Source organism: Pan troglodytes, chromosome 1 (assembly GCF_028858775.2).
Source record: "Pan troglodytes isolate AG18354 chromosome 1, NHGRI_mPanTro3-v2.0_pri, whole genome shotgun sequence".
Classification (NCBI taxonomy): Eukaryota; Metazoa; Chordata; class Mammalia; order Primates; family Hominidae; genus Pan; species Pan troglodytes.
In genome coordinates this window covers 96,196,792-96,224,400 of record NC_072398.2, presented here as the reverse complement: position 1 = coordinate 96,224,400, position 27,609 = coordinate 96,196,792, and the positions used below count along the sequence as shown (strand labels likewise).

At 42.4% G+C, this 27,609-nt stretch overlaps 2 protein-coding genes across 4 annotated transcripts; both read left to right on the top strand.

The window, feature by feature from the left end:
• The first annotated feature begins 2,862 nt into the window (after positions 1-2,862).
• SPRR4 (small proline rich protein 4) lies at positions 2,863-6,387 on the top strand. Of its 2 annotated transcripts, none has more exons than XM_001136751.7 (3): positions 2,863-3,214; positions 3,950-4,058; positions 5,668-6,387. In XM_001136751.7, the coding sequence occupies exons 2-3, from the start codon at positions 4,029-4,031 to the stop codon at positions 5,941-5,943; spliced, it is 306 nt and encodes a 101-aa protein (XP_001136751.3). In that variant the 5' UTR covers positions 2,863-3,214; positions 3,950-4,028; the 3' UTR covers positions 5,944-6,387. The 2 variants fall into 2 exon arrangements, with proteins under 2 accessions (XP_001136751.3, XP_054527051.1); XM_054671076.1 differs by having other exon boundaries at positions 2,881-3,252.
• An 11,482-nt stretch (positions 6,388-17,869) lies between these two features.
• SPRR1A (small proline rich protein 1A) lies at positions 17,870-20,094 on the top strand. Of its 2 annotated transcripts, none has more exons than XM_063788489.1 (2): positions 17,870-17,914; positions 19,468-20,094. In XM_063788489.1, exon 2 carries the CDS (start codon positions 19,487-19,489, stop codon positions 19,778-19,780), a length of 294 nt encoding a protein of 97 aa, XP_063644559.1. In that variant the 5' UTR covers positions 17,870-17,914; positions 19,468-19,486; the 3' UTR covers positions 19,781-20,094. The 2 variants fall into 2 exon arrangements, with proteins under 2 accessions (XP_063644559.1, XP_001136449.1); XM_001136449.7 differs by having other exon boundaries at positions 19,454-20,094.
• Positions 20,095-27,609: the final 7,515 nt, after the last annotated feature.

The window sequence follows — 27,609 nt, the reverse complement described above, 5'->3', positions numbered from 1 at the left end:
CCTAAACTCCTAGTACTGCCTAGGGTCTTCTAGAAATGTATCATAGTGGGATGAGGGGTGGAGTGAGGAGATAAATTAACCACACATTTCTGGAGATTCATCTTCTCACTGTTCTCCCTCCAAGGAAGTCGTTCTGTGAAAGGAACTTCCTTTAGTATTATCATACAGAATATCTAACATTGGTATCAAAGCATCTTCTATGCAGACAGCCTAAATTAGAGGGTGAAATGACTTATATTGCAAATGGACTTCCTACATTTAAAAAAAAAAAAGTTGCAAGGTCTCCTTAAGTAGCATCTTCCAAAGTGTCTATTGACAGATTGTTAAGTAATTAGTGAGGGGAGAAACACGAAACTAAAATTTTCTAAGCCATGACTGCTGGTTAACTATCAACCCAAAATTAAGATAAATCAAATATTACATTATTCTGATTTTATTTTATTTTATTTTATTTTTTGAGACAGGGTGTCATTTGGTCACCCAGGCTGGAGTGCAGTGGCTCGATCATGGTTCACTGCAGCCTCGACCTCCTGGGCTTAAGTGATCCTCCTGCATCACCCTTTCGAGTAGTTGGGATGACAGACATGTGCCACCATGCCTGACTAATTTTTAAATTTATTTTGTAGGGACAAGATCTCTCCATGTTGCCCAGCCTGGTCTCAAACTCCTAGCCACAAGCCATCTGTCCGCCTGGATCTCCCAAAGTGCCAGAATTACAGGCATGAGCCACCATGCCCAGCTAAATCTAATTTTTAAAATGAGATGCTACTTGCTCGGTTTTGAATTTTCACCTTACAAGGACAAGCAGCTAAAATTCAGGAACCCTGGCCCCAAACCTCCACTGTCTTCTCTACTAAGCTTGGTCCTCCTCCCCTAAAACTCTCTGATGATTCACCCAGGATGCTCCTTTTTGCCTTTTCTTCTTTCATTCCTGGAAATGGCATAATAAATATGTTCCATTTGTCTCCAGATGAAGTCATTAACAACCTTTCTTTTCTCCAAAATCCAGAGACAAATAGGAAGATGTGTCTGGATTAAGAGTTAAATTATTAACACTGTCTCTGGTAGGTCCCCTCCCAGTGCTCAGGCCTCTGCCAGTTACCCCATTGTTTGCCTGCAGGGTGGAGCTGGGTTTCTCAAGCTTTGACTCAGCTTCAGAAATGAGTCTTAACTGCGCCCTCCCTTCCCTGATGGAGTCACAGGCACGCACCTGCTCTCAGGTGCCTGCTCCCCTGAGCGGGAAGATGCAGAGCTCGGCTTTCTGGTTTTTAATACAGCGTGGTCCTTTGAAGATAAGAAAGCAGATGCAGAACTCCAGATTGGCCAGGACACAATCCCGTGGCTCGGCTGGGGCAGTGGGGCTGGGAGGGGTGACTGCAGAGTCACCATTCCACACAGCTTCCCAGGGCCCACCTTATCTGGAGGGGTTGATTTGAGGGGTGGCAGGAAGTCTCCCCTCTCCTTTGAGAGCATAATCCACTGCCCTAGCCAGCCAGGGTGTTTGGAAATCAGCTATTACCCATTTAAGAGACTTGGGTGAACCCTCCCTCCTGGATTCTGGATCCAGCGACCATCAGAGCTAGTTTTCTCGCCTATAAAATGTATAATACAATTAGCTTTCTTCATAGTGTGTTGTGAAAACCGCATATGGAAGTGTTTGATAAGGTTTAGTAACTAATAAAAAAGCAGCTGTGTCTGGCAGTGTGAGACAGGGATCAGTGAAGATCTCTTAGAAGGGGGAGGGAGGACACGCTAGCGCTAGCGGGGAAAAGAGTACCTGGCTTCCACCGCATGTTCTCACTCATAGGTGGGAATTGAACAATGAGAATACATGGACACAGGAAGGGGAACATCACACACAGGGGACTGTTGTGGGGTGGGGGGAGGGGGAAGGGATAGCATTAGGAGACATACCTAATGCTAAATGATGAGTTAATGGGTGCAGCACACCATCATGGCACATGTATACATATGTAACAAACCTGCACGTTGTGCACATGTACCCTAAAACTTAAAGTATAATTTAAAAAAAAAAAAGAGTACCTGGCTTCCAGGGAGGGAATCGGGAGGAAGACTGGGGCAAGAAGAGGTGGAGACCACCTCAAGCAGCTTCGTAATTTGTCATCAGTGCAGCCTCTGCTAAGAAGCTGCCCAGTATTTCACTCCTATCAGCTGACTGAGAGGGACTGTGGTGCCAGGAGACCTGCAATTCAACCCTGGCTTTGACATTAGCCCTCATGTGACCTTGGGGTAGATATGGCCTCATTCAAAGTTTCAGTTTCCCTCTCTGTAGACTGGCAATAATGTAGCTGACAGGGAAGTCGAGTGTGGAGGTTTTGAAAGGTGTAACATGTTGAATGCACATGAGGTTGACTGGGTCTTGAATGTTTATGATCTATGACACATGGTCCCTTTAAGGCCAGCCATATTTAGGTCTCTATCTGGGTCACCCCTGGGGTATCCTCTGAGATGATAGCTGTTTTATAAGCCGAGTTTTATCACATGACAGAATGCTTCAAAACTAAGCAGGAGTTCTTTATTAATAAAATAAAAGGGCAATGATGAAATTGGGAAAAATAGGAGTAAAATTCATTGCAGTAAACCCACATGGGTGACTGGGACATGAGGGATGGAGCTGCCCATCTGTTCACAGGCAATACACACATACCAGTGCCTTCGAGGCACCAGGCATATGAAAAGCCTTGGTCTATGTCCATGCAAATCTGTCTTGCTGCATAGTTTCCTTGTGGAGAGTTCATATCAGCAAGAGCACAGAGGACTGGGGGTATGTGGAAATGAGGGCTGCAGGTGGAGATGGTGTTCTTCTTGGAGGTGGAATGCAGAACCAGAATCTGGAACCCAGAATATTACATTCTTAGTGTTGCTAGGCTTGGGAAGAGGAAGTGGGGGAGGTCTGGCCTGGAGGGGAAAATTAAGGGGCTGATTAAAGTGAGGCTGACCCTGAAAAATGAACAGTATTCCATCCACATAAGACAGAAAGCTCAGGAGACGTTATTAGTCATGGTCCCCACCCAATGACAGTGACTTGTCCACCATGCAGATGCTGACTGCGGTGATGGAGTGGAAATGAGCCCCAGGCCAGGCACCCACCCAGCTCCACCCTGAGCAGCTGCATGTGGTTGAGCAGGTCCTTTAACTTCTTTGGGCCAGCCTCTTTAAACTGTCAGTAAAATTGTCATGAGGATTAAATGAGGTGAGGGATTTGAAAAATGCTTTGGAAAGTACATTAAGGTATTCCTATCATTTCTCGGGCCATCCTACCCCTTCCTCTGATGATGGCAGTGGTGAGCCCTTGCATGGCCTCTTGTTGGGCAGCATCCTGAGGTCAATCTTTGGGGTAGAGGGCTAGAGGTGGACCAGCTTCCCAGAGGCCCTGCCTTTCTCCATCCCAGGGCCTAGGAGGCTAAATGGAGGACCAGGGCTCCTTCCTGCCACCTAGATAAGGCCCTGAGTAGGATTGCTGGATTTAGCAAATAAAAATAGAGCCTGCCCAGTGAAATTTGAATTTCATATAAACTACAAGTAATTTTTGAGTATGTTTCCTGCAATATTTGGAATATACTTATACTTTTAAAATACTCTGTTATCTGAGATTCAAATTTAACTGAATGTCCTGTATTTTATGTGGCAAGTCTACCACAGGGGCCAATTCTATCCCACGTTCTGTAACCACCACAAATACTCCTCAGCACCCCGACTCCCAGTGGGCAGATGGGGACAGCACCGCCGTGTGCTGGGGCACCATTCACATCATCTTCTACCTGTGCCCCAGAGAAACCTCACAGAACACTTCGTGAACTGTCCCCCTGGAATAGGAAGGACACTTGCACTGTGTATTGAGGAAGGGGGATGAGTGGTACCTGGGGCTAGGCATTGAATCATCCAGATCTGAATTCAAATCCCATCTCTGCTGTTTAATCTTTCTCAGCCTCACTTTTTTCATCTGCAAAATGGTAACAATGACACTTTCCCTAGAGGGGCTATGAAGATGAAATGAAATAATAAGCATGACGGGTGGTCCTGGTGCTAGCCTCACGGTGAGTGCTCAAGAAATGGCAGCAATTTGCAGAAAAAGGGATGTTCACATTTTTGTCAGAATTGCCCCAAACCCCATCCTCTCCCTCTTCCTCTTTTTTCTTCAATATTTCTTATAACTGTCTGTCTGCAAACAGCTCCTTCAATTTGTACTATATTTAAAAGATCTTGAATCCCTGAGTTTGAGCAAACACCTTTGGTGGGTTAAATCAGCTCAGGTGCAGAGACTTGGAATGCTGAAAATATATGGTGGGTGGCTTTCATCAAAACAGGTCAGCAAAGCAAGTCCCTGAAGGAAGTGCAGGTGGGAGAAGTGGGTGAGGAATTCCCTGGGAGGTGGTAATCAGGACCACACCAAGTGCCCAGGGCAGGTTGGGGCCCCTATAAAGGCTCCTGGAGTGGCTCTGCCTGTGGACAAGGGCTCAGCCTCCTCTCCTGGGGTCCAGCTTGTCACCTCTGGTAAGTGGGAACTCATCTGTTCTCCTGGGATTTGTGGGGCGCTTTCCTTCTCCTTTAACTCCTTTGAGCCGCTAGGCCAAGATCCTCTTCCATCCTTGGGTAATCAGGGAAGTGACACAAGTCTTCTGACAATTGCGGAAATGGCACACTAATCGGTACTTAGAAAGTTTAATCTCCATTCCGCACCATTGCTCAGTATGACTTATTTTCTGATCATGGGTTTGACTCCCCAGAAAGAAGATTTTTATTGTTGAAGAAGGAGATATTTAGAGCTACAGGATTTTGTAGCAATTCCGAGCCCTGTTTAAAGGTTTCTCACACCCTATTCTGCATTTTGCTTACCAGTAAGCTTTAAACTTTTCTTCCAGGTGTATGCAAACAGGTATATTGAACATTTTATTCAATCCTATGCAGCTCTCATGCTTCCCTATTCTGATTGCCACCTCTTTACTTCCTGAGGCCTGCACTTCCCATCTATAATCATTAACTTAGACCATAAGGAACACTGCCTACAAAGATAGTCAGAGACCCTCATCAGAGCTGGGAAGGCTTCAGGGAACTTCCTGACCAGCATCCTTCTAATAAGGGTGCTGAGACCCACAGAAGGCAGGTTGCCCATGAAGTTAATGGCAGGATGGACCTAGAACCAATGTCTGAGCCTTCTTGGCTAGCGCTCTTTCCTTTGAACATCCTCCTGTCATCCTTTGGCTCCAGTGATCTATTTGGCTGGCCCTCAAGCTTCCCAATTCTTTGTAAAGGGCTGGAACCACTCTCCTATAGCCACATAGGACTTGCCTTAGTCTCCCATGGTGAGTCAGGGGTGGAGCAGGGATTAGAGATCAGGCCTCTGCATTCGTATACACCCCTTCTCCAGCCCGATCTCACACACACACATACACACACACTCACACACACACCATGATGCTTACCTGTAAGACAGAGACTGTTTTTGTCCTCTCCTCATGCCCCTACATCCTTGCCCATTCTCATTGTCTGCATTATCAAAGGGAGCCAGTTGACATTGTCCAGATCTGTCAGCTAAGATGGCGTGCTTTGACCTTGTAAAATGTCTGGGCTACTTTTTAACCATCTTTTTAAAAAGGGTGTTAAAAGGCTACTTTTTAACACCCTTCTCATGGTGTCCCTGCCCAGTTTCCTTTAGGCTCACCTGTTCCTAGAGCAATGTCTTCCCAGCAGCAGCAGCAGCAGCAGCAGCAGCAGCAGTGCCCACCCCAGAGGGCCCAGCAGCAGCAAGTGAAGCAGGCTTGTCAGCCACCCCCTGTTAAATGTCAAGAGACATGTGCACCCAAAACCAAGGATCCATGTGCTCCCCAGGTCAAGAAGCAATGCCCACCGAAGGGCACCATCATTCCAGCCCAGCAGAAGTGTCCCTCAGCCCAGCAAGCCTCCAAGAGTAAACAGAAGTAAGGATGGACTGGATATTACCATCATCCACCATCCTGGCTACCAGATGGAACCTTCTCTTCTTCCTTCTCCTCTTCCCTCCAGCTCTTGAGCCTACCCTCCTCTCACATCTCCTCCTGCCCAAGATGTAAGGAAGCATTGTAAGGATTTCTTCCCATCGTACCCTTCCCCACACATACCACCTTGGCTTCTTCTATATCCCACCCCGATGCTCTCCCAGGTGGGTGTGAGAGAGACCTCATTCTCTGCAGGCTCCAGCGTGGCCACAGCTAAGGCCCATCCATTTCCCAAAGTGAGGAAAGTGTCTGGGCTTCTTCTGGGGTTCCACCCTGACAAGTAGGGTCACAGAGGCTGGTGCACAGTTTCTGCCTCATTCCTCTCCATGATGCCCCCTGCTCTGGGCTTCTCTCCTGTTTTCCCCAATAAATATGTGCCTCATGTAATAAATGTGTCTGCTTCCTGGGCTAATTGTCCACTCCCAGTCCCATTCTGTGATTCATTCATTCATTCAGAGGGAACATTTTAGGGAAGTGAAGGTGCAAGTACACACATGCCCGGGAGTTCAGGAAGTCACTCTTATGGACACAGTTACTCTCTGGTAACCAACAATGGGGAAACATATCCAGATGTATCTCAGGTAAAGGAGGACAGAAAACAAGCCCAGCAACTAATTGGCAAAAGTCTAATAGAGTCTTGCATAACTAATGCCATCTAGGGAAGATCAAAAGGGAGGAAAATTTAGCTCCTACCATTAGAAGCCCAGCCCACCTGATGAATGCAGTTTTTTCCTCTTGGAAGTTGTCATTCTGAAAAAGCACACAAAGCATACATAAATGACCTGAGTCCTGCAAAACATTTCTACAAACATGTGCAACTGACTTTTTCATGTATTTGCTTATGTTTTTGTTCATTCATTAACTCACACTCATTCACTTACATATTCATACTCACTCATCTGATATTTGGCAAGTTCTAGAATGACCTTAGTTTTCCACTCTGCCATGCTGGATTTCCAGAGCTATCCAGAGTCAATTTATCCTGTGTCTCAGTGTACTGTTTGGAAGGCAGTCATTTTCTTACACAGGGAAATATTGTTCTGGGGATGGCCACATACAGAGAGTTTGTACAAACTATACAGGGCCTGGTTTTGTCAGTTAGTCTGACTTTACACAGCTTATAAAAGAAACCTGTTTTTACAACTGGCTTCCTGACCCTCCTAACCCACGTGTGAGACCAGCTGCCTATATTGGAAAGAAGCGGCAAACCTCTCAGATATAAAGAAAGATAAGTATTCGAAGAAGAGACCCTGAGTAGGAAGAAGCAGCTGAATGGAGTCTGATTTTCTCCCCTTGAGCTTTATTCTTTTCCTGGGATTTAGTCACTCAATTTCAGTTGCCACCATCAAGCATAAATTGCTTTCTCACTTAACACACTAGCCTAAAAGGGAACAAATAACCACCTTCTCTACTTCCCCTTAAAGTAGCGATCCATGGCTGATATTTCCAAGTCATAGTTACTTAAAACTTAGTGGGTACCGACATTAACCAGGAAAGCCAAAGTATTGCAAACACAATTAAGATTCATTCTAACCCTAAGAATTCATTGACAGCCTTTCTGTGCCCCAATCCCTGCATCCTAAAATAACTCCCCTCTGTCAAGTAGAAAGGCCAGTCTGTCTTATTCCCCTTCCTGGCTTCCTTCCATCTAAGCCCTATCCAGTTTCTTGGACACACTGTTTTTCAGAGTTTTCATGTCATTTTCATGTCTCCCAAGAAGGCCTTTGCAAGTCTTCCCACAGACTTTTGAGTACCAGGCTGATAGATTTGCATAGTCTTCAGCTAATTGGACAGATAGGGGTGATTGAAACAATGAATGCTTCTGCTGTGATATGTGTCTCAGGTTATTAACTCAGTGAGGAAGGGGAGACACCCATGTTTTCCACACCAATGGCCAAGGACAAAGTCCCATCTCTGCATGAGTAGGTGGGCATCCATTCCCCCTTATGAAGAAATTCTTTTATGTAATTCTACCCTTCAGAAGTTCACAAAGCAACATTGGCTTATGTCAAAATCCCAGCCATAATTAAACACATAAAAGTTAAAATATGAGCCCTTAAAGAACAGGAGTCTTGTTTACCTCACTATCCCCAAATGTGCAATGACTAGCTTTTCAAAAGTACAGAAGAAAGAACTGCTTCTGAGTGGAAAAGGACAGCCTGTGGCAAGCCAGCAGCCTAGTGTACATCTAGAGCAAATTACAAACTAGCTGCACCCACCTGGGGACCCTAAAACTCCAGAGATAGGAGAGCCTCAGAGAGGTGAGCCAACAAATGTTTACCTGGGATAATCTGTGGATTCTGGGCAAGAGCAGAAGAATAAAAACCAAAGCTTTCTACTGTGGAGGATCATTGCTAGGGACAGAGAGACCAGAGAATTTATGGGTGCTCTAGGGGGCACCCATAAATTGGAACATGTAATGAATTCTAGGAATGGTCAGGTCAGGATATTAAATACCTAAGCAGAAAGTCTTTGAAATGTAGAGTGGAGTTTTTAGTAGGTTTATGAAACAATGAATGGAGTTTGCAACCTGCCAGGTGGAGGGCCTCTGGCAAACACACCAGATAGAGAGTTAAAAACTGAAAGGCCGGGGATAATTCTACTCTGTTGGATAGAAGTCAAAATCATGGCCATCGCTGGGGAGAGTACCGACTGGAAGGGGATATGATGAAGCTGTCTGAGATTCTGGAAAAGTTCTCAGCCTAGTGGGTGCCAGTTACCTGGGTTCATATATATATCAAAACATACACTCAACTGATTTGTGCATTTTTTTTTGTTAGTTTAACCTCAATAAAATAGAAATATCATTAAAATAGTATCAATTATCTTAAATAAGTTTAATGAAAGATATGACGTTTATACTAAAAATATAAAACATTATTGAGAGAAACTAAGAGAGAACTCACAAATTTGGAGATGTTTCATGTTCATGTATTAGAAGATTATTTTGTAGAGATGTCAATTATCCTTAATTTCATCTAAGATATGCAAATTAGAATGAAAGTGTGATACTCCTACACAAAGCAACATATTGGCTAAAACTAAAAAGACAATACCAGGTGTTGGTAAGAATATGGATAAACAGGAGCTCTTATAAACTGCTGATGGTAGTGTAAATTGGACAACCATTTCAGAGAACTATTGGGCAGTATTTCTAAAGTTGATCATATGTATCCCCATCCCAGCAATTTCACTCTTTATTGTATACACAACAGAAATGTGTACATAGAATTGCTAAAACACATATATGAAAACAGTTATAGTAGCAGTATTTGTAATAACCCCAATTAAAAATATTCCAAATATCCATTAAAAGTAGGATGGATAAATTAATTGTGAATTTTCATACAATGGCATACCAAAACACAATGAGATTAGACAAGCTCTACCCCATAACACGGATGAATCTTTCAAACACAGTCTTGAGAGAAAGAAAGCAGATATTAAAAGCACATATTGTATAATTCCATTTATTTTTATAAAGTCAGAATGACTGGACGGTAAGCTTTACAGGGATCTGGCAAAGTTTTGTGTCTTTATCTGGGAACTGATTAGACAGATGTGGTCACGCAAATTCATTGAGCTGTGTACATTTTCCTGTATAATAATATCATATTTCCTTTTCTTAAAAAAGCGTTATATAAAGTTATATAGAGAGTTATTAAAAAGTTATATAAATTTAAAAAGTACTTAGGCAATATTTAAGCCTGATTGGCTTAAACAATTATTTTTCTCACTATTTGTGTGCATACTTTAACCGTTTTCTACCCCATTGTATCTTCAAAGCCCATCTGCAACATATCAACAAAATTAAAACATATCTGTTCTTCTGAGGAAAGGAGAACATATTTACAAAACCTCCAAACACTGCCAGGGGAGAAAGGATCTCTCAATACACCATCCTCCCAGTATTCCTCCTTCTCACCATTTTATTACCTAGAAAATTCTCTCTACCCCAGAAATAGAACAATGCCCCACCAAATCTATCTGTCACAAACACCCAGCAGGCTCAAATTCCCTGCCACCTCCTGTTCTGGCCAGGAGGCCCTCAGAGACAAAGTGAGCAGGCCTGGGCATCTGCATTGGAGCTGTTCTGACATTCCATTTCCTTTTGCAAAAGGGGCAGGGGCTCTCAGACTGAACAGAGTTGAATCCTAGCTTCTCCATTTCCTGGTTGTGTGATTGCAACCTGTCACTTAGATCCAAAGCCTGTTTTCTCATATGTGAAAAGCTGTCAGGTTCTAACAATTATTTGCAGCATTTTGGGGAGGATTGGTGATAATATCTGGAAAGTGGCTGCATATAGCATATGCTCATTAAGTAATTGATTTTATTTTCATCTACAACTGGGGAAGATGGCTATCAAAGCATGAGCTAATGATACTCCTCTGCCTAGAAGTAGAAGGTGGCCATATGGAAGTCTTTTTACTCTAGCTCAGGAGTCTATGCTAATAAGTAAGTGTTATCTGTTTCCCAGCCTGGGAAGGCTCCAGGCTAGAAAAGAGGAGACTTAGATTCTAGTTTTGGATCTGCTATTGAATAAATCTGTGACCTAGAACAAGTTCCTTAACCTCAGTCCTTTATCCATAAAATGAGAGGTTGGGTTGGATGCCTTAAAATTAGGTCGATCTGTGAATTCTTTCAAGTTTTTGCATATGTATGGGTCCTGTTCCCTATCCCACCCTCTCTAACCCCATCAGGATGAATCTTGTGGTTTCCTAATAAGCAGAGTACATACATGTGTTTGGGGCATCAGCAGAGCTCAAAAAAACAAGAGAGTAAGTAAATGAATGAATGCAGATCAGATTCCATGAACCATTTCAGGCTATGGTAACTAGAACATTTAAAAACAAATGACAACTAATGAGTTTAAGGTAATTTTGAAAAATGAAGATTTATCTTATATAGATTGGCAGATGAGGATGGAAGGGCAGTGACGGGGATCAGGATATGCCACCCTAAAATGTCCCACTTGGCACAAGGATTATTTTGAGCTGAAGGCAGTTGAGGGTCAACAGGGACATCAAGAGTTTTCTGCCTTCAGCTTATCTGCCTAAAGGCAGAGCACAAATTTATCCTCTGTCTTGTGCAGGATGAGAGGACCAATTCTTATTACTAGAGATGGAGAACCGTCATTGAGATGAGTCTGCATGAACCAACCTTACTAAAGTAGCCCTTATATTCCAGAAGTTCCCCCATATAATCCCTAGTCATCTTCCACAATTTATTCTCTCTTGAAGCCCAAACCCTTTTTCTTTCGTAGGAAGAGTATACAGGCTCTCAAGCCTAACCACTTCTTTGGGTTTTCATTTCTTTTCTGTGAAGCACCTATGCATGTAAAAATATTGACATCAACATAAATCATATGCCTTTTCTCCTATTAATCTGTCTTCTGTCAGTCAAATTTGCAGGCCCCCATTACTGAACCTAAGAGGATAGACAAAAAGTTTTTTTCTCCTCATCAGCAGTATAATTTCTTGGTACTCTGTGCCTCCAAAGGTCATAATTTGGCCCTGCCAGAAGGTTCTGGAAGTAGGAAGCATGAGCCTTTAACCCACCAAAAGGTCTCCATACCATGTGCATGATGATGTCCAGGAAGGTGACAGGGGATCATCTCCTGGCCCCAGGACCAGCCTACCATGCCAGCTTGAGTTAGTGCTTTGATGATTCTCTGCTTGGAAGGGTGACGTTCAAGGGTGTGTGTACTTTGCCTTCCTCAGATGGGACTTAATTATTTCCCAAGGCTCCCAATATCCTCAGGCCAAACACCCACATTCATCAGCATCTAGTTGCATCAACATCAATATCTGCCCAGGTATCTTAGCACCCACCTGCACCTCCTTCCACCTATTCATAGGACTGGGACTCTCCAGTTGGATTCAGGTCCTACAAGTTGAGATATTCTGGCAGAGTAGTGATTTTTCAATCCTGGTTTTATCTGATAATTAAAAAACAATCAACTGATTAAATGAAACTTTGGAATGGTGCCTAGACATGAATATTTTTTTAAAGATACCAGATGATGTCAATCGCAATCAAGGTAGAAAAGCCCTTGTGTTTAGAGTCTACTGTTGGCCAACTTGTTTGATTTTAAAAACCACCTGATGCACTTTAGAAATACAGATCCCCAGGTCCTTCCCTTAGCTATTTCTATTTCACTGGAAGGAGCATGCTAAGTGATTCTTATGCTTAGGTCAGTTGGGGAAACCCTCCTCACTGATGGGGTTTGGATCCCAGAAACTCAAAGAATATTGTCTACTTCCCTACTAGACTTCATAAAGCTGGGACTTCATGCTTGACATTTGACTGTCATTCAGCAAATATGTGTTAAACGAATGACTGACTGGCTACTTCAAAAATGAAGGAAATGATTAGGTTTTTCTAAGTCATGGAAGATTAATTTCTAATAACAGGTGTAGTTCAGACCCTAAGGAGAAGAAATGCACTTGACATCTATGATCCATCTACTATGTTCTAGCCACTACAGTAGTTGTTTTGCATATGTAATCTCATTTAATAATAGGTCTAAAAACAAATTTTACAGGTAAGATACGCTGAGATTCATAAAGCCTTCAGAGTTACAGGATTTGCATCTTGGCTCTGCCACATTATTTGCCATGTAAACTTGAACAAGTGATTTATTCTTTGTGCTACAGCTTCCACATCTATAGACTACGTTTAATGACCTGGTCCTTGCACTGCTATTGTAAGAACTAGTGTCAAGTACCTAGAACATGGTCTGACACTCTGCAGAAGCTAATAAAATGGTAGCTATTTTTATTATTAGAAAACGTTCCTGATATCACACACATAGCTAGTAAGTAGTAGAGTCAGGATTTGAATCCAGGACTTCATGTTTCCAAACCTGTAATCTGTGGAGATCACTCTGCACTCTGGAGAAGGTGCTTTCAGAGGTGGACCAGGGACAAAGCAGGCATAGTTGAGCAAACAGAAGGGACCGGCAACTATACAGGGTTTAGATTCTCTGCAGAAATTTTTTATCCATGAACTTGTTCCTTTGCCCCCCTCTACAGCCCAGGAGGCAATGATTGATAGGAGGGATAGCACATCCGTCTGAATCATCCCAGATTCCAATACTTTTCATTTTAAAATACGTCTGTGTCTTTTGATCATCCATACCCAGAGAAGCTCTACTTCTGGTGGAAGATAGGCAGTCGATAAGCTCAGATGTGTGAGACTATAGGGATCCAGTCAGTGTCTCTTCTAAGAGTCACCCTCTGATTTATAGAGTGTTCCACTAGTCTTGAGAAGCAATACAACAAAGTTCTCAAGGGACTGTACCCTGGCACATCAGACCTTCATGACATGTTGGGAGAGTCACTCAACGTTTTTCTGCCTCAATTTCCTTATCTAAGGTATGTCCAGGTTTTTGTATAATCACCAATAATTTTAGCCTCCTCCCATGCCCCAACTCCTATAAAACATGAACTGTGCAGTCATTGTCACTGTTCAATAGCTCAAGATATAATTTGGTAAATATGTAAACCTGAAATCGAGTGTAAAAAAATGAGGGGAGATAAAGCAATCACAAAGGCCAAGAATGTTGCTCCACTGAAGAAGTATGCCCTGTCCTTGGGCGCTCTCTCCCTGTTCTCTCTCTCTTTCTCTCTCTCTCTCTCTCTCTCTCACACACACACACACAGACACACAGAGTGAGAAGGAAAAAAGGAAACTCACAGTCAAAAGGAAAAAGTTTCAACTGATTTCAAGTGGAAGGAGAGGAAAGAATGAGACAAACTAGCAAGAGTTATTACGCTAGACGTATTTAGCTCATTCATCTTAAAGTGTTAGAAGCATCATTGCATTTAATCTTTATAGCAACTTTGTGAAGTAGAATTTAAAGTTCTCCTTTTAAAGATAAGGACAGTAGCATGCAGAAAGGTTAGGCAACTTGCTCAAGGTCATCCAACTAATAAGGGCATAGCAAGGCTTTGAAACAACTGGGCCAGACATTAAGCCTGGGTGCTTTTATTTCTATATACCTCAAGCAAGAGAAGCCAGGTTTAATTTTTTATCCATCCCTTCAAGGACCAGAAATAAAAAGAGTGAGGGTGAGGGGCATGCTCTGTTCTTAAAGAGATGGTAGAAAGGAAAGGGAATTGAGCATCCCAGGTTTGGGTCTGATTCTGTCACTAAAGAGGCTGTGAAGCCTGGAGCGAGTTCCTTCCCCCACCACAGCAGTTCATTCCCTCTCTATTGGATGAGGGGCTGAGTAGAGTTTCTCTGGTGCTATGATTTCATGTCCTCCCTCCACCTCTGCACCCACATTTGCAAACTTAACTTTTCCTCCCTGCTGCGCCAAAGTGTTCAGGAGGCTCCTAACACCTGGGATCTGGTGTTTCTCCTTTTCCTGCCCTTTCTCAGATGAAGAGCTTGTGTGTTATAGAGACTTTTTAAAAATTATCATGGCCTGAATTGAGCAGCTGACACTCTGGGGGTCTCCCTAGCTTCTCAAGGTGATCAGAGAAAGGGAGGGGGGTAAACCTGTTAATACTGCATGTTTCTAAATGTTACCATGCTTTAAATATGCAATCCCCACAGGAAAAGGCCTGGAGTTCAAATTCTGCATGACCTTCTTTGCAGGGTCTGCGCTTTAGGGAAGTGTGGGGGAGAGAGTAATCTATGCTGGGAAAAGCCTGATCACTGATTAGACTTAGGGCCATCAATCTTCCTTGCTCTGGAAATGACTGATGAACCTGAGGCACTGCTCAGAGTCAACGGAAGTTCCAGGGACAAATGAGAGCCAGTTTTCGATGTCAGAAGAGCAGCAGCTCCTGTGTCCTAGGTGGGGCTTTTGTGCAAGGCTGAGAAATCTGGGGCGCTGTTCTTACTGTCGGAAGCCACCCAGTTTCCCCTTGTCTTTATGTGGGAATTTGTGGGGCCTGATTCAATAGCTAACCCAACCCCAGTGGCAGAGAAACAAAGTTTCTTCTGAGGGAAGATTAACGATTAACACAAGTCACTGTGGAAGCTTCAAATACACAGAGAGAAGAATGTCAGAGACCAAGAGAAAGTTCCAGAGTCTGGAGCCCAAGCAGGCTTGGGTGGGGTGAAGGAAACACATGTTGAGGCACGCAGGACTGTCCAGTAAGGAGCTGATAACCAGGGAGAAGGAAATTCCTTTGCATCCAGGGCTAAGGTCCAGGGAGGGCATGAGAACACACCAGCTTCAGAGGTGGCTTCAGATCATCCAGGGCCTGAGACAAGCTGGGTGACACCAGAGGACAGACAACTAGGCAGCAGGTTCCTGCAGGGCTGAGAATCCTACCAGACATAGCAACAGGTTCCAGCAGCCCCTGCTGTCAGGGCTCCTGGGTGGGGACTTGGTGAAGAAGGGGACCTGGGCACAAACCTAGAGGAGAGCTAAGTGAGGCAAGAGTCTTGGAGCTCAGGTGTCCTGGTGGGGCTGGCACCAGCCCGGAGCAAGGTGGGGCATTAAACTGTTTGACAATGAGGCAGGTGGGTGGGGAGGGCAGCAGGTACACTCTGTACCGGAGCTTCTAGGCAGGTTTCAAAGTAGACTCTCAGCCTGTCTTTACAAATAACGCCATTCAGTCATTCATTCATTCATTCAGCCAGCCAGCCAGCCAGCCAGGCAGTTGGTCTATAAATGCCAGTCACCAAGCAGCTTCTGCACGCCAGGCACTGTGTGAGGATGGAGATGGATAGGGACCAATGGCTGCATGGACACAGTGGGAGGCTGACCTTGGCCTCAGGTTCACTGGCTGTGGAGCCAGCAGGTGCTCCACAAACATATAGGTGTGTGTTTGGGTAAAGGAGGGGTTAGATGAGGAGGAGGAACCATCTGAACACCTGAGTTTTAAGGATGATTTGGATTTTCCAAAGGCCACACCTAGTAACAGTTTGTGTTTTGAGTGCAGCTCTGAATCAGAGACCTCAGTTTTACGGCAATTGCCTATGGAAAGACTGAGGGAACCCCTGTTCTTGTGTCCCCAGGAAAGAGAAGTTCCTTGGCAGGGCAGAATCTGACCATCGTGGAGTGAAGGCAAGCATGTGCAGGTGCTCAGGGGCTTATCACCTACTGCCTCCCCCGGTGCCTTCACCTCAGCTGTGTCACGATGTCACTCTGAGAGCTCCCCTAGAGCGAAAGCAACTCAGGATCGAAGCAGACATTTTAGTTTTGGCTTTAGTTTTGGCTTTTCCCTTCCTCTCTCCGACCCTGGTGCCCTGAGTAATGATAAACTGAACCTTATTTCCACCTATTCTAATTCATGCCCTTCTTACTTTAGCAGAGCTAGAAACACCCACTGTTTAGAGCCACTGAAATATTAAGCATCTTTATTTCTACTTAAAGGGATTTATCTTAGCACCGATTAAGGCTTACCCACAAGGCAAGGCTCTTTCTGTGTCCTCACACTGCCACTCCTAAAACTTTCCAGAACTACAAGTGACCCAGCTCTCAGTCAGGAAGGGCTCCCCTTTCCACCTCTAATCAATTTTCTGCCTGGGCTTAATTTCCTCCATAGACATTAGGGAGTCACAAGGAATTAAAACAAAGGAGAACACAGGATTTCTGTGTAAAATTCTTTTCTTCCTAGGGTTTATTTTTTTGACCTTGGTGAGTTATTTCACCTCTGGTGGCCTCAGATTCCCCAATCATCCCTTGAGGAGTGTGAACTAAAGGCTCTCTGAAATCCATAATCTCAGTGGCTCTCAACTGTGCTCTGTCTCTTACCCTGGGGAGTTCATGGTCTGTAGAGGAAAAGTGGGCTTCCTCATCAGAGAGCTCCTAGAATGACAGGCATGATGGGCATATGTTAGGCTCCCCACTGAGATTTGTTGAATAAATGAGGAAACAAACACTGTGGTGGGGACACCGTTGCTTTAAGCAGGAACAGCTCTGACCCTCGGAAAGCCCCCAGGAGATACAGACCCAGAAGGAGGAGGAAAACCTTGCAGCCAGCAGGATCTCTAGGTATTGGGGCTGGAGCTGGAAGTGGGCAAAAGTGGAGAAGGATTCAGCATTGAGGAACCCATGGATGGGCTGCGGGGAGGCAGGTAGAAAAGGCTTTGGGGTTTTCAGGTGGGGGGCAGTCTAGCCTGATCAGAAAGGAGGAAAAGGCCAGGGCCAGATGTCTGGGTGGAGTGAAGGGAAAAAGTGATCCCAGAAGAAGGATTAGCCCCTGAAAGTCCCTGAAGTAGGAGAAGGGTAAAGGTGTGGTTGGTGAAGGAAAGCAGGTTTTCCCAGATTAGCAACCAGTCAGGGGGAGGAAGGTGAGAGTGGGAGAGTCATAAGTAAATTATTCTGAATGTGTGTAGTTTAATGGAATGGGGAAAAAGATGGGGGAAATGGATGGAAGGGTCTTGGACTCTGAGACAAGGGGTCTATAATCAGTCCATTTCATTATTTCTAGCTTCCACCTTCACCAAGGCAGACAAGGAGAGCCCGCCTCAGTTCCTCTGCTCCCCCTCCCTTTCCCACCTATTCATGTGTGCAAGAGTGCCCTGTCCCACAGAACACGGGGAACAACCATCTCAATGACAAGGACAGCAGGTGGCAAGGCCTCAACAGGACTCAGATCTCCCCCCAGGGTTAACTCATGAAACCCTCCATGAAGCCTGCTGCTCACCCCTCCCTCAAGGCAAGCCCTGCACCTGGGTCTGAGGATGAGGGTGGCGGTGAAAATTAGGCCAGTGACATCATTTTCAGCCAGCCAGTGCCAAAAAATACCAGGTGGTGTTCATCAAAAAAGCTGAGCCAACCGGTGATGAGGATGGTAGTGTGAGTCATGTGTGACAGGTGAGGAATGAAAACAGAGTGCCCGAGAGCTTCTATTTCCTTGAGGCAGGGCTCATTCATCTTATAAAAGCCAGCTGGCCATTGCCTTCACACCAAACCCAAGGGACCACACAGCCCATTCTGCTCCGTATACCAGGTAAGTCTCTGATTGCAACAAACTGGCAATTCTAGTGTACTTTTTCATTATTAGAAATTAGCTAAAGGCAAATATGTGTAAGCAGGTTAATCCAGGGTTTCAATGGGAGATAGAGAATAGTGGAATATCTTTATTTTAAGTTAAATTTTTTTTTTTTATACTTTAAGTTTTAGGGTACATGTGCACATTGTGCAGGTTAGTTACATATGTATACATGTGCCATGCTGGTGCGCTGCACCCACTAACTCGTCATCTAGCATTAGGTATATCTCCCAATGCTATCCCTCCCCCTTCCCCCCTCCCCACCACAGTCCCCAGAGTGTGATATTCCCCTTCCTGTGTCCATGTGATCTCATTGTTCAAATCCCACCTATGAGTGAGAATATGCGGTGTTTGGTTTTTTGTTCTTGCGATAGTTTACTGAGAATGATGGTTTCCAATTTCATCCATGTCCCTACAAAGGACCTGAACTCATCCTTTTTTATGGCTGCATAGTATTCCATGGTGTATATGTGCCACATTTTCTTAATCCAGTCTATCATTGTTGGACATTTGTGTTGGTTCCAAGTCTTTGTTAAATTACAGTCTGGATTTGAAAGGACCTTAGAGATGGTTAGGGCTCCCACCTCAGTACATAGTCATTGAACTGGGAGTCCTGGAGAAGATTGTTCAAATGCCCATGGGAAGTTCATAGCAGAACTAGGACTCAGGCCCAGAGCACTCTCAGTAACACTGCAATTTCCCCCTGACAAGATATTTATAGAAATTTTAATTTATTAGATGGATCTCTACTGAGCATTTATTCCATTTAAGGCAGTATGCTAGGCACTTTGGACAAATCAATGCCTAACGTACTTACTTAACAAACATAAAACCTAGCAGGAAGGTAATACATATATATAAATAAATGAAATGCAAAGTAGATAGTAATTGGCATGACAGAGATGGGCAGAGAAGGGCTGTGCACTTTTGGGAGACCTTGCTCAAGGAGACCCTCCTAGGGGTGTCAAGTGATGTGAGCTATGATGGAGGGGTATTTGGACAAGCAGAGATGGGAAGAAAAGCATTTGGAAGGGACTGTGTAAGCACAGACCAGAAGCAAAACCATAGAGGCTTAGATGAATATAAAGCCGTCCTATAAGTCACAGGCTTTCTACATGGTACTAGGAGAGGATAGACTGGTCTGATGCCATGGTACTAGGAGAGGAAAGTGGTCTGATGCCACTTTCCAAAAGACCTAATATGCGGACCTCATGTCCCTCAGAAGCCAGCTTTCGTAGGGCATTTTTCCAGAACAGATATAAGGTGCCTTGGGTAGGAAGGGATCCAAGAAGAGAACTCCAATAAAATGGAGCAGAAGAAATTGCCTTTTAGCTCCTACTCTTAAAAGGGCCTGAAATTATCCAAGCTTATTTCATTTTTAAATGTAATGGGGGAGCTAAGGGAGATGAAAGGCTTTCTCTTCTAAAGGGTCCTGAAATAAAATCTGTTTGGCATTGAATTTGTATCCATCTTTCTTTAATTGAATCACTGTGTCAGCTTTCTGTCTCTAGAAAAAAACACATTTGAAGCATGAATTCTCAGCAGCAGAAGCAGCCTTGCACCCCACCCCCTCAGCCTCAGCAGCAGCAGGTGAAACAACCTTGCCAGCCTCCACCCCAGGAACCATGCATCCCCAAAACCAAGGAGCCCTGCCACCCCAAGGTGCCTGAGCCCTGCCACCCCAAAGTGCCTGAGCCCTGCCACCCCAAAGTGCCTGAGCCCTGCCAGCCCAAGGTTCCAGAGCCCTGCCAGCCCAAGGTGCCTGAGCCCTGCCCTTCAACGGTCACTCCAGCACCAGCCCAGCAGAAGACCAAGCAGAAGTAATGTGGTCCACAGCCATGCCCTTGAGGAACTGGCCACTGGATACTGAACACCCTACTCCATTCTGCTTATGAATCCCATTTGCCTATTGACCCTGCAGTTAGCATGCTGTCACCCTGAATCATAATTGCTCCTTTGCACCTCTAAAAAGATGTCCCTTACCCTCATTCTGGAGGGCTCCTGAGCCTCTGCGTAAGGCTGAACGTCTCACTGACTGAGCTAGTCTTCTTGTTGCTCGGGTGCATTTGAGGATGGATTTGGGGAGGGATCAAGTGAACCATCCCTAGTCTTCCCTCAATAAATAACTTTTAACTCCACATCTGGCTGTGCGTCACTGGTTGATTCAACCTCTGTTGCTTTCTCAGCGTGAAGCAGGAACTAACACTGTGAAGGCTGGTTGTGAGGTCTGTAGTCAGAAGGTGGCCGATCCTGACACTGAGAATGTGTGTGAATGTGTATGGCTGCTGTACACACAGGACACTCCTGGGCTGGCAGTGGGAGTGTGTTCAGGGCCACCAACCCAATCTGTTACTTTGGGTAGGCAGAGCTAGAGCAAGGCTTTTTTCTTTTACCTTAATGTTTATATCTTAATGACTTGCAGTGAGTCACACGTGAGTGTAGATGGTGCCCGCTTCAAGCCGTCATCATCTTTGTTTAGTTGATTCCTTTTTCAAAATTATTCCAAAGAAACAGTGCTTGTGCATAGTCCAGCCTAGTGATCTGTTCTGCACTCATCTTCCTTTTCTGATGCCCCCAATACATGGAGCCAAGCACTTGAACACTCACAGCATACCCACAAACACATATTCACTCCCACACTCCCACACAGGGATATACTCGCATGCACAGACATTCAAACACACACACACATACGTAGATCTCCAAAATCCCAACTCACACACACACACTCCTTCACACACTTGGATCTCCCAAACCACCCAACACTGACATACACACACACATGCACTTTCTCTCTCTCTCTCTCCGTCTCTCTCTCCCTCTCTCTAACTTAATCACCTCAGTCCTATGTTTTTTCATCGAGTGCCTGCTGTGAAGATACCTGATGCTGCAGCAGAAGAAGGAGAGTTGAATCCATACCACCTGCCCTAGAAGAACCCTAAGAGAGGTGATCTTCAGTCTCTTTCCCATACAAACATAAGCTCTCAAAAAAGTACACACATGCTCCTCTCTCCACACACACATGCATGAGCACTCACACACTGTACTTCTGTAAGACATAAAAGTTGAATATTTTATCCAATAACTGCAGAATAGACACATTTGTCTCATCAGCACATAAAATATTACAGACCACATGTTATACCACAAACAAATCTCAACAAATTTTAAAAATCAAAACCATATCAAGGATATTTTCTTACAACAATAAAATAAAACTAGAAATCAATAAATAATAAGAAAAACTTTAGAATTTTTGCAAATATATGGAAATTAAACAATATGCTCCTGAATGATCAATGGGTCAATGAAGAAATGAAAAAAAATTTAAATTTAAAAATTAAAAATCTTTTGAAACAAATAAAAATAGAAATACAAGATACCAAAACCTGTAAAACATAGCAAAAGCAATAGTAAGAGGAAAGGGGTTTTTTTTTTTTAGCAATAAATGCCTACATCAAAAAAAGAAAAAAAAAGCCTTAAATGAAGAACTTAATATGCATACCAAAGAACTAGTAAGCAAGAACAAACCAAACCCAAAAAAAAATAAAGATAGAGCAGAAATAAATAAAATAAAAACTAAAAAGCTTTACAAAAGATTAATGAAACAAAAAGTGGATTTTTTTGAGAGAAGACTCAAATAAATAAAATCACAATTGATAAAAGAGACATTACAACTGATATCACAGAAATGCAAAACATCATAAGAGACTATTATAAATAGCAATACACAAACAAATGGAAAACCTAGAGGAAATGAATAAATTCCTGGGCACATACAACATACCAAGATTGAACCAAGATCAAACAGAAACCTTGAATAGACCAATAATGAGTAATGAGATTGAAGTAGCTCTAAAAAGTTTCCCAACTAAGAAAAGCCCAGTGCTAAATGGAATTACTGATGAATTCTACCAAATACGTAAAGAAGAACTAATACTAATTCTTCTCAAACTATTTCAGAAAATTGGAGAGAGAATTCTTCTAAAATCATTCTGTAAGGCTAGCATTATACTAATATGAAAATAAGACTAGAACATGAAAAAAACAGAAAACTGCAGGCCAAAATCCCTAATGAACATAGATGCAAAAGTCCTTAAAAATGCTAGCAAACCAAATTCAACAGCACACTAAAAAGATCATCTACTATGATCAAGTGAGATTCATTCCAGGGATGCAAGGATGGTTCAACATATGCAAAGCAATAAATGTAATACATCACATTAACAGAAAGAAAGACAAAAAACTTATGATCATTTCAATAGACACAGAAAAAAACATTTCACAAAATTCAGCATATTTTAATAGTGAAAATTCTCAACAAATTAGGTATAGAAGGTACATACCTCAATGCAATAAAGTCCATATGTGACAAACCCACAGCTAACATCATACAGAATGGGGAAAAGCTGAAAGCTTTTTCTCTAAGATCTGGAACAAGACAAGGATGCCCACCCTCACCACTTCTATTAAACATAATACTGGAAGTCCTAGCTAGAGCACTGAGGTAAGAGAAAGAAATAAAAGCCATCCAAAATGGAAAGAAGGAAGTCAGGTTATCCCTGTTTGCAGATGACATGATCATATATAGTGAAAAACCTAAAGATTCCACCAAAACACTCTATGAACTGATAAATGAACAGTAAAGTCACAGGATACAAAATAAACATGCAAAAATCAGTAGCATTTCTATACATCAATACTGAGCTACCTGGAAAAGAAATCAAGAAAACAATGCCATTTAAAATAGCCATAACAGTGCCTAGGAATAAATTTAACAAAGGAAGTGAAAGGTCTATAAAATGAAAATTGTATTGCTCTGATGAAAGAAATGAGAGGAGGATACAGTAAAATGGAAAGATATCTTATGTTCATGGACTAGAAGAATTAATATTGTTAAAATGACCATACCACCCAGAGCAATCGATAGATTCAATACAATCCTTCTCGAAAGTCCGTGATATTTTCAAAGAAATAGAAAAAACAATCCTTAAATTCACATGGAATCACAGAAGACCCAAAATTGTCAAAGCAATATTGAACAAAAAGAACAAACCTTGAAGCATCACACTACCTTACTTCAAAATATGCTACAAAGCTATAGTAACAAAAAAGGCATGGTATTGGCAGAAAAAAACAAACACTAAAACCAATGTAACAGATAAAGCACTCATAAATAAATCCACGTATTCACATCCAACTGGCTCTCAAAAATGGCCCCAAGAACATAAACTGGGGAAAAGACAATCTCTTCAATAAATTATCTGGGAAAACATGGCATCCATACGCAGAGGAATGAAAATAGATTCCTGTCTTTCACCACATACAAAAATCAACTCAAGATGGATTAAAAACTTAAATATAATATGAAACTACAAGAAGAAAACATTGGGGAAATGCTGCAGGACATTGGTGTGGACAAAGATTTTTGGAGAAGAACTCAAAAGCATAGGCAACAAAGCAAAAAATGGAATTATATCAAGCTAAAAAGCTTTTGAGCAGCAAAGAAAGCAATTAACAAAATGAAGAGTCAGCCTACAGAATGGGAGGAAATATTTGCAGACTATCCATCCAACAAGAGATTAATAACCAGAATACATAAGAAGCTCAAACTATTTGATAGCAAAAAAAATTGATTTGAGCAAAAGACATGAGCAGACATTTCACAAAGAAAGACATACAAATGGCCCAAAAGATATATTTAAAAATGCTCAGTATCACTAATCATCAGGAAAATGCAAATCAAAACCACAATGAGATATTATTTCAAACCAGTTAGAATGGCTATTATCAAAAAGACAAAAAAAATGCTTCCGACGATGAAAATAAAGACGAGCACTTGTACACTGTTAGTGGAATGTAAATTAGTACAGCCACTACGGAAAACAGTATGGCAGGTCCTCAAAACACTAAAAATAAAACTACCAGACCCACTTCTTGGTATATATCCAAAAGAAAGGAAATCAGTATATTGAAGAGGTCTCTGCACTCCCTTGTTTATAGTAACACTACCCACAATAGCCAAGATATGGAATCAACCTGTGTCCATCAACAGATGAATATATAAGGAAAATATTGCATATATACACAATGGAACATTATTCAACCACAAAATAATACTTAAATCCTATCATTTGAAACAAAATAGTTGAGCCTGGAGGACATTACCTTTAGTGAATAAGCCAGGCACAAAAAGATGTATTTCACATGTCTCACTCATAGGTGGAAACTAAATAAGTTTATCTCATAGAAGTAGAGACTAGAATAGTGGTAACTAGAGGCTGGGAAGGGTACGGGAGAGGGAGGATAGGGAGATGTTGGCTAATAGATTCAAAAATATAGCTAAATTGATGGAATAAGTTCGATTGTTCTATAGCACTGTAGGGTAACCATAGTTAACAATTATTTATTCTATATTTTCAAATAGCTGGAAGAGAGGATTTTGAATGTTCTCCACACAAAGAAATGATGTTTGAGGTGATACATGTGCTAATTATTCTGATTTTATCATTATATATTGCATACATGTATCATAATATCACACTGTATCTAATAAATATGTACATTTATATCAATTAAAAATAATTTTTTAAAAGGCAAACTATCTCTACTCCTATCTCCAATGCAACATGCCATAGTGAAACAGGGCTGAAAAGCTTCAATAAAAACTTCCATGTGAAGGATGAAGAATGGGAATCATGATCTGCAGTGAATATGAAATCCTACCTAACAAGGATATCAAGCCCCTCCTCCCCTTGAGTTTGCTGTCTGGAAGGCACTCCCTGGTCTACTGTTCTCTGTGCCATATCAGTATCTTCTGTGCTCATTAACATCGATGGCCATGCTTGCAAATGCTTAGATATCTTAAGAGAACCCTTGGACAGAATTTACTTTACAGAATTTGAAAAAATTTGAAAGTTTTTACTGAGTTTTTCCTGACCTTCTCTATTCTTGCATGTTGGGTAGGGGCTGTGGGTGAAGATAACTGGTCTTTTAATATCATAATTTTCTGGAACAGGAAGAGTTACATAGGACCTGATTGAGAAGATTGTATATCTTGAACGGGTGAAAATGAAGCTCTTTTGTGGGTGCTATAAAGCATATTAGCAGAGTACTCTTTCCCAAACTTTAACATCTGTAGTTGTGCATTGTCGCAATGCACATATGCCTCATAATTAGTTTGTATTTTGCTTTATCAAAACTGATAAGAACTGATGAAAAAATTAGACTGGCCTTAGGTTAAAAATGACCATGAAATAAGAGCATCGGTATGCAAGTTATAAATTGTTTTAATATAGATTAAAATATGTATCATAACAGCAATTAAACATGTTATTATTTATCAACTAAGAATAGTCTTAGTTGTTTATAGCAACACTACCAACAGTAGCCAAGATATGGAATCAAATAAAGACTCAGACTACTCTTAGTTGATAAATAATAACATGTTAATTGCTATAGTCTACATAAGAACTGATGCCTGCTAATGGACAATATTCTGGACAAATACTATTCCTATTCTCGAAAGACATTTATACACGACTTTAACCGTTATGTGGTAACTCTTCCTCTGTAGGGCAGAAGCTCTCAAAAATAGAAATATCTGAAGATTGTAGGAACATTTGGGCACTTGAAGAGACATTCGGTAGTGTACTTTACTTTGAGCTAATTGCTTCTGCAGACTACGGAGCTCAAAGTAGAATCCATAGGAGAGATATCACTGAATATTACCTGTGCTAGGCAGATACCGCAGAACCCTCAGCCTCTAGACTAAAACCCCAGAATTCTTCCCTATCCCTTTTACTCCTTCACTCATTCCTGCCTCTCCACTCTGGCCTCTGTACACGCTGGGCATGCTTCTGACTTCAGGTTGTTTTATTAGAAATTCTCTTTACCTAAATATTTATTTTTCCAGACATCCATATGTCTCAACTCCCTCACCTCCTTCTTTCTCTGCCAAAACGTCAGCTTCTCAATGAGGCCTAACTTGGCAGTACATTCAAGTCATAACAACCCAGTCCACCCATTCTCATTCTTGCAATTACTCACACTACTTTATTTTCCATAGCAGTAATATATATTTTTTGCTTTATAATTCTATGTATTATTTATTGCCGTTCAACCTCCAATCATTGCCACTAACATGTAAGCTCCAGGAGGAAAGGGAATGTCATTTTTCTTCACTCATGTGTTCCAATTAGTGGGACACTGTGGGTGTACAGAAAATTTTATGAATGAACACATTAAAGAGAGAGCTTCATTGACCTAAAATTAAAGAATTCTCTAATTGTCCAGTTGCTACTATCATTCAAACTGCCAGGTGAAGTGGGACCTCCAATCCTGAGCCTTTGCCCCAGTGTAGCAACATGACCGCCTGATCCTTTTAGGAATTCCAGAGGGTTTTTTTGTCAGGTGGGAAATCACAGCCCAGCCTAGTATAGGCTATTCCACTTCTTTATAACTGGGGCTGCCTGACCGTATAACTGGATATTCTTCATAGCTACCACTCTTAAAATCAGATTCCAGATCCGCATTAGAGAAGCAAGTAAGTCAGAACTCTCGGTATTCATGTCTTTTTAAATTTTATTTTTATTATTTTTGTTTGTTTGTTTGTTTGCTTTTTGAGACCAAGTTTTGCTCTGTCACTCAGACTGGAGTGCAGCGGCACAATCTCTGCTCACTGCAACCTCCAACTCCAAGGCTCCCACCTCAGCCTGCCATGTAGCTGAGATTACAAGCATGTGCCACCACACAAAATACAAAAATTTAAAAAAAAATTATATTTTTAGTAAAGATGCAGTTTCACCATGTTGCCCAGGCTGGTCTCGAACTCCCGGCCTCAAATGATTCACCCGCCTTGGCCACTGAAGTGCTGGGATTATAGGTGTGAGCCACCACACCCAGCCCATGTCTTTCTTTTTTCTCAAGAAAACATACAAAAAATGTCAGAATATGAGATAAGAAAGTTCTCCCATGGCAGCATCTGGATCATTTTCTAGACCACTTTAGTTTCATGGTACGTAATGATGATAATTCTTCTGAACACAATTCAGAATTTGAACCAACATTTATTGTTTCAGGAAAGCAGAATTTCCTTTGAATGATGGATAAGAATGGTGAAAAAAATGAAAATGGTGAAAAAAAACGCCAAATAAAAAGTCAGAAGCCATTTATTGTCATAATTATAGATTTAGATGATTAGAGACTATCCTCTTAGATTAGAGAATTTCCCAGCATTATACGAGCATTGATTTATCTTACTTCTACTAACGCCTTCACCTATTTCCTTTAGACTCACCTGAGTTTGAGTAAAAGCAAGGGCAGCGCAGCCTTTTCCACTGCCACCTGTAATTCTACCTACAAGGTCCCCTCCAATGCTTAGAGACATGGACCCGAAGTGCCCAGTACCTTACACACCTCCACGGAGCTCACCTTGCCAGTGTCAGGACTTGGTCATTCAGCATCCACCTATGGAGTGCCCGACTCTGAAAAGCCCACCTCCCCAAACTGTCTGCCGCAAAGTATTCACCCAGCAGTACCCACCACCCACCGCCACAGTGCCAGCCAGTGGGAAGGCGCTTCTGTCTGCCTAGCAGCCCTCCAAAACGCAAGAAAAGCCTCAAAACTTGCAGGACCAAAACACAACACACAGA

Bases quoted from the DNA above. Each gene is read 5' to 3' on its own strand.
- SPRR1A (XM_063788489.1), top strand. From the start codon at position 19,487: ATGAATTCTCAGCAGCAGAAGCAGCCTTGCACCCCACCCCCTCAGCCT.
- SPRR4 (XM_001136751.7), top strand. From the start codon at position 4,029: ATGACGGGTGGTCCTGGTGCTAGCCTCACG. The intron at 4,059-5,667 runs GTGAGTGCTCAA...GTCCCTGCCCAG, and splicing joins GTCCTGGTGCTAGCCTCACG to TTTCCTTTAGGCTCACCTGT.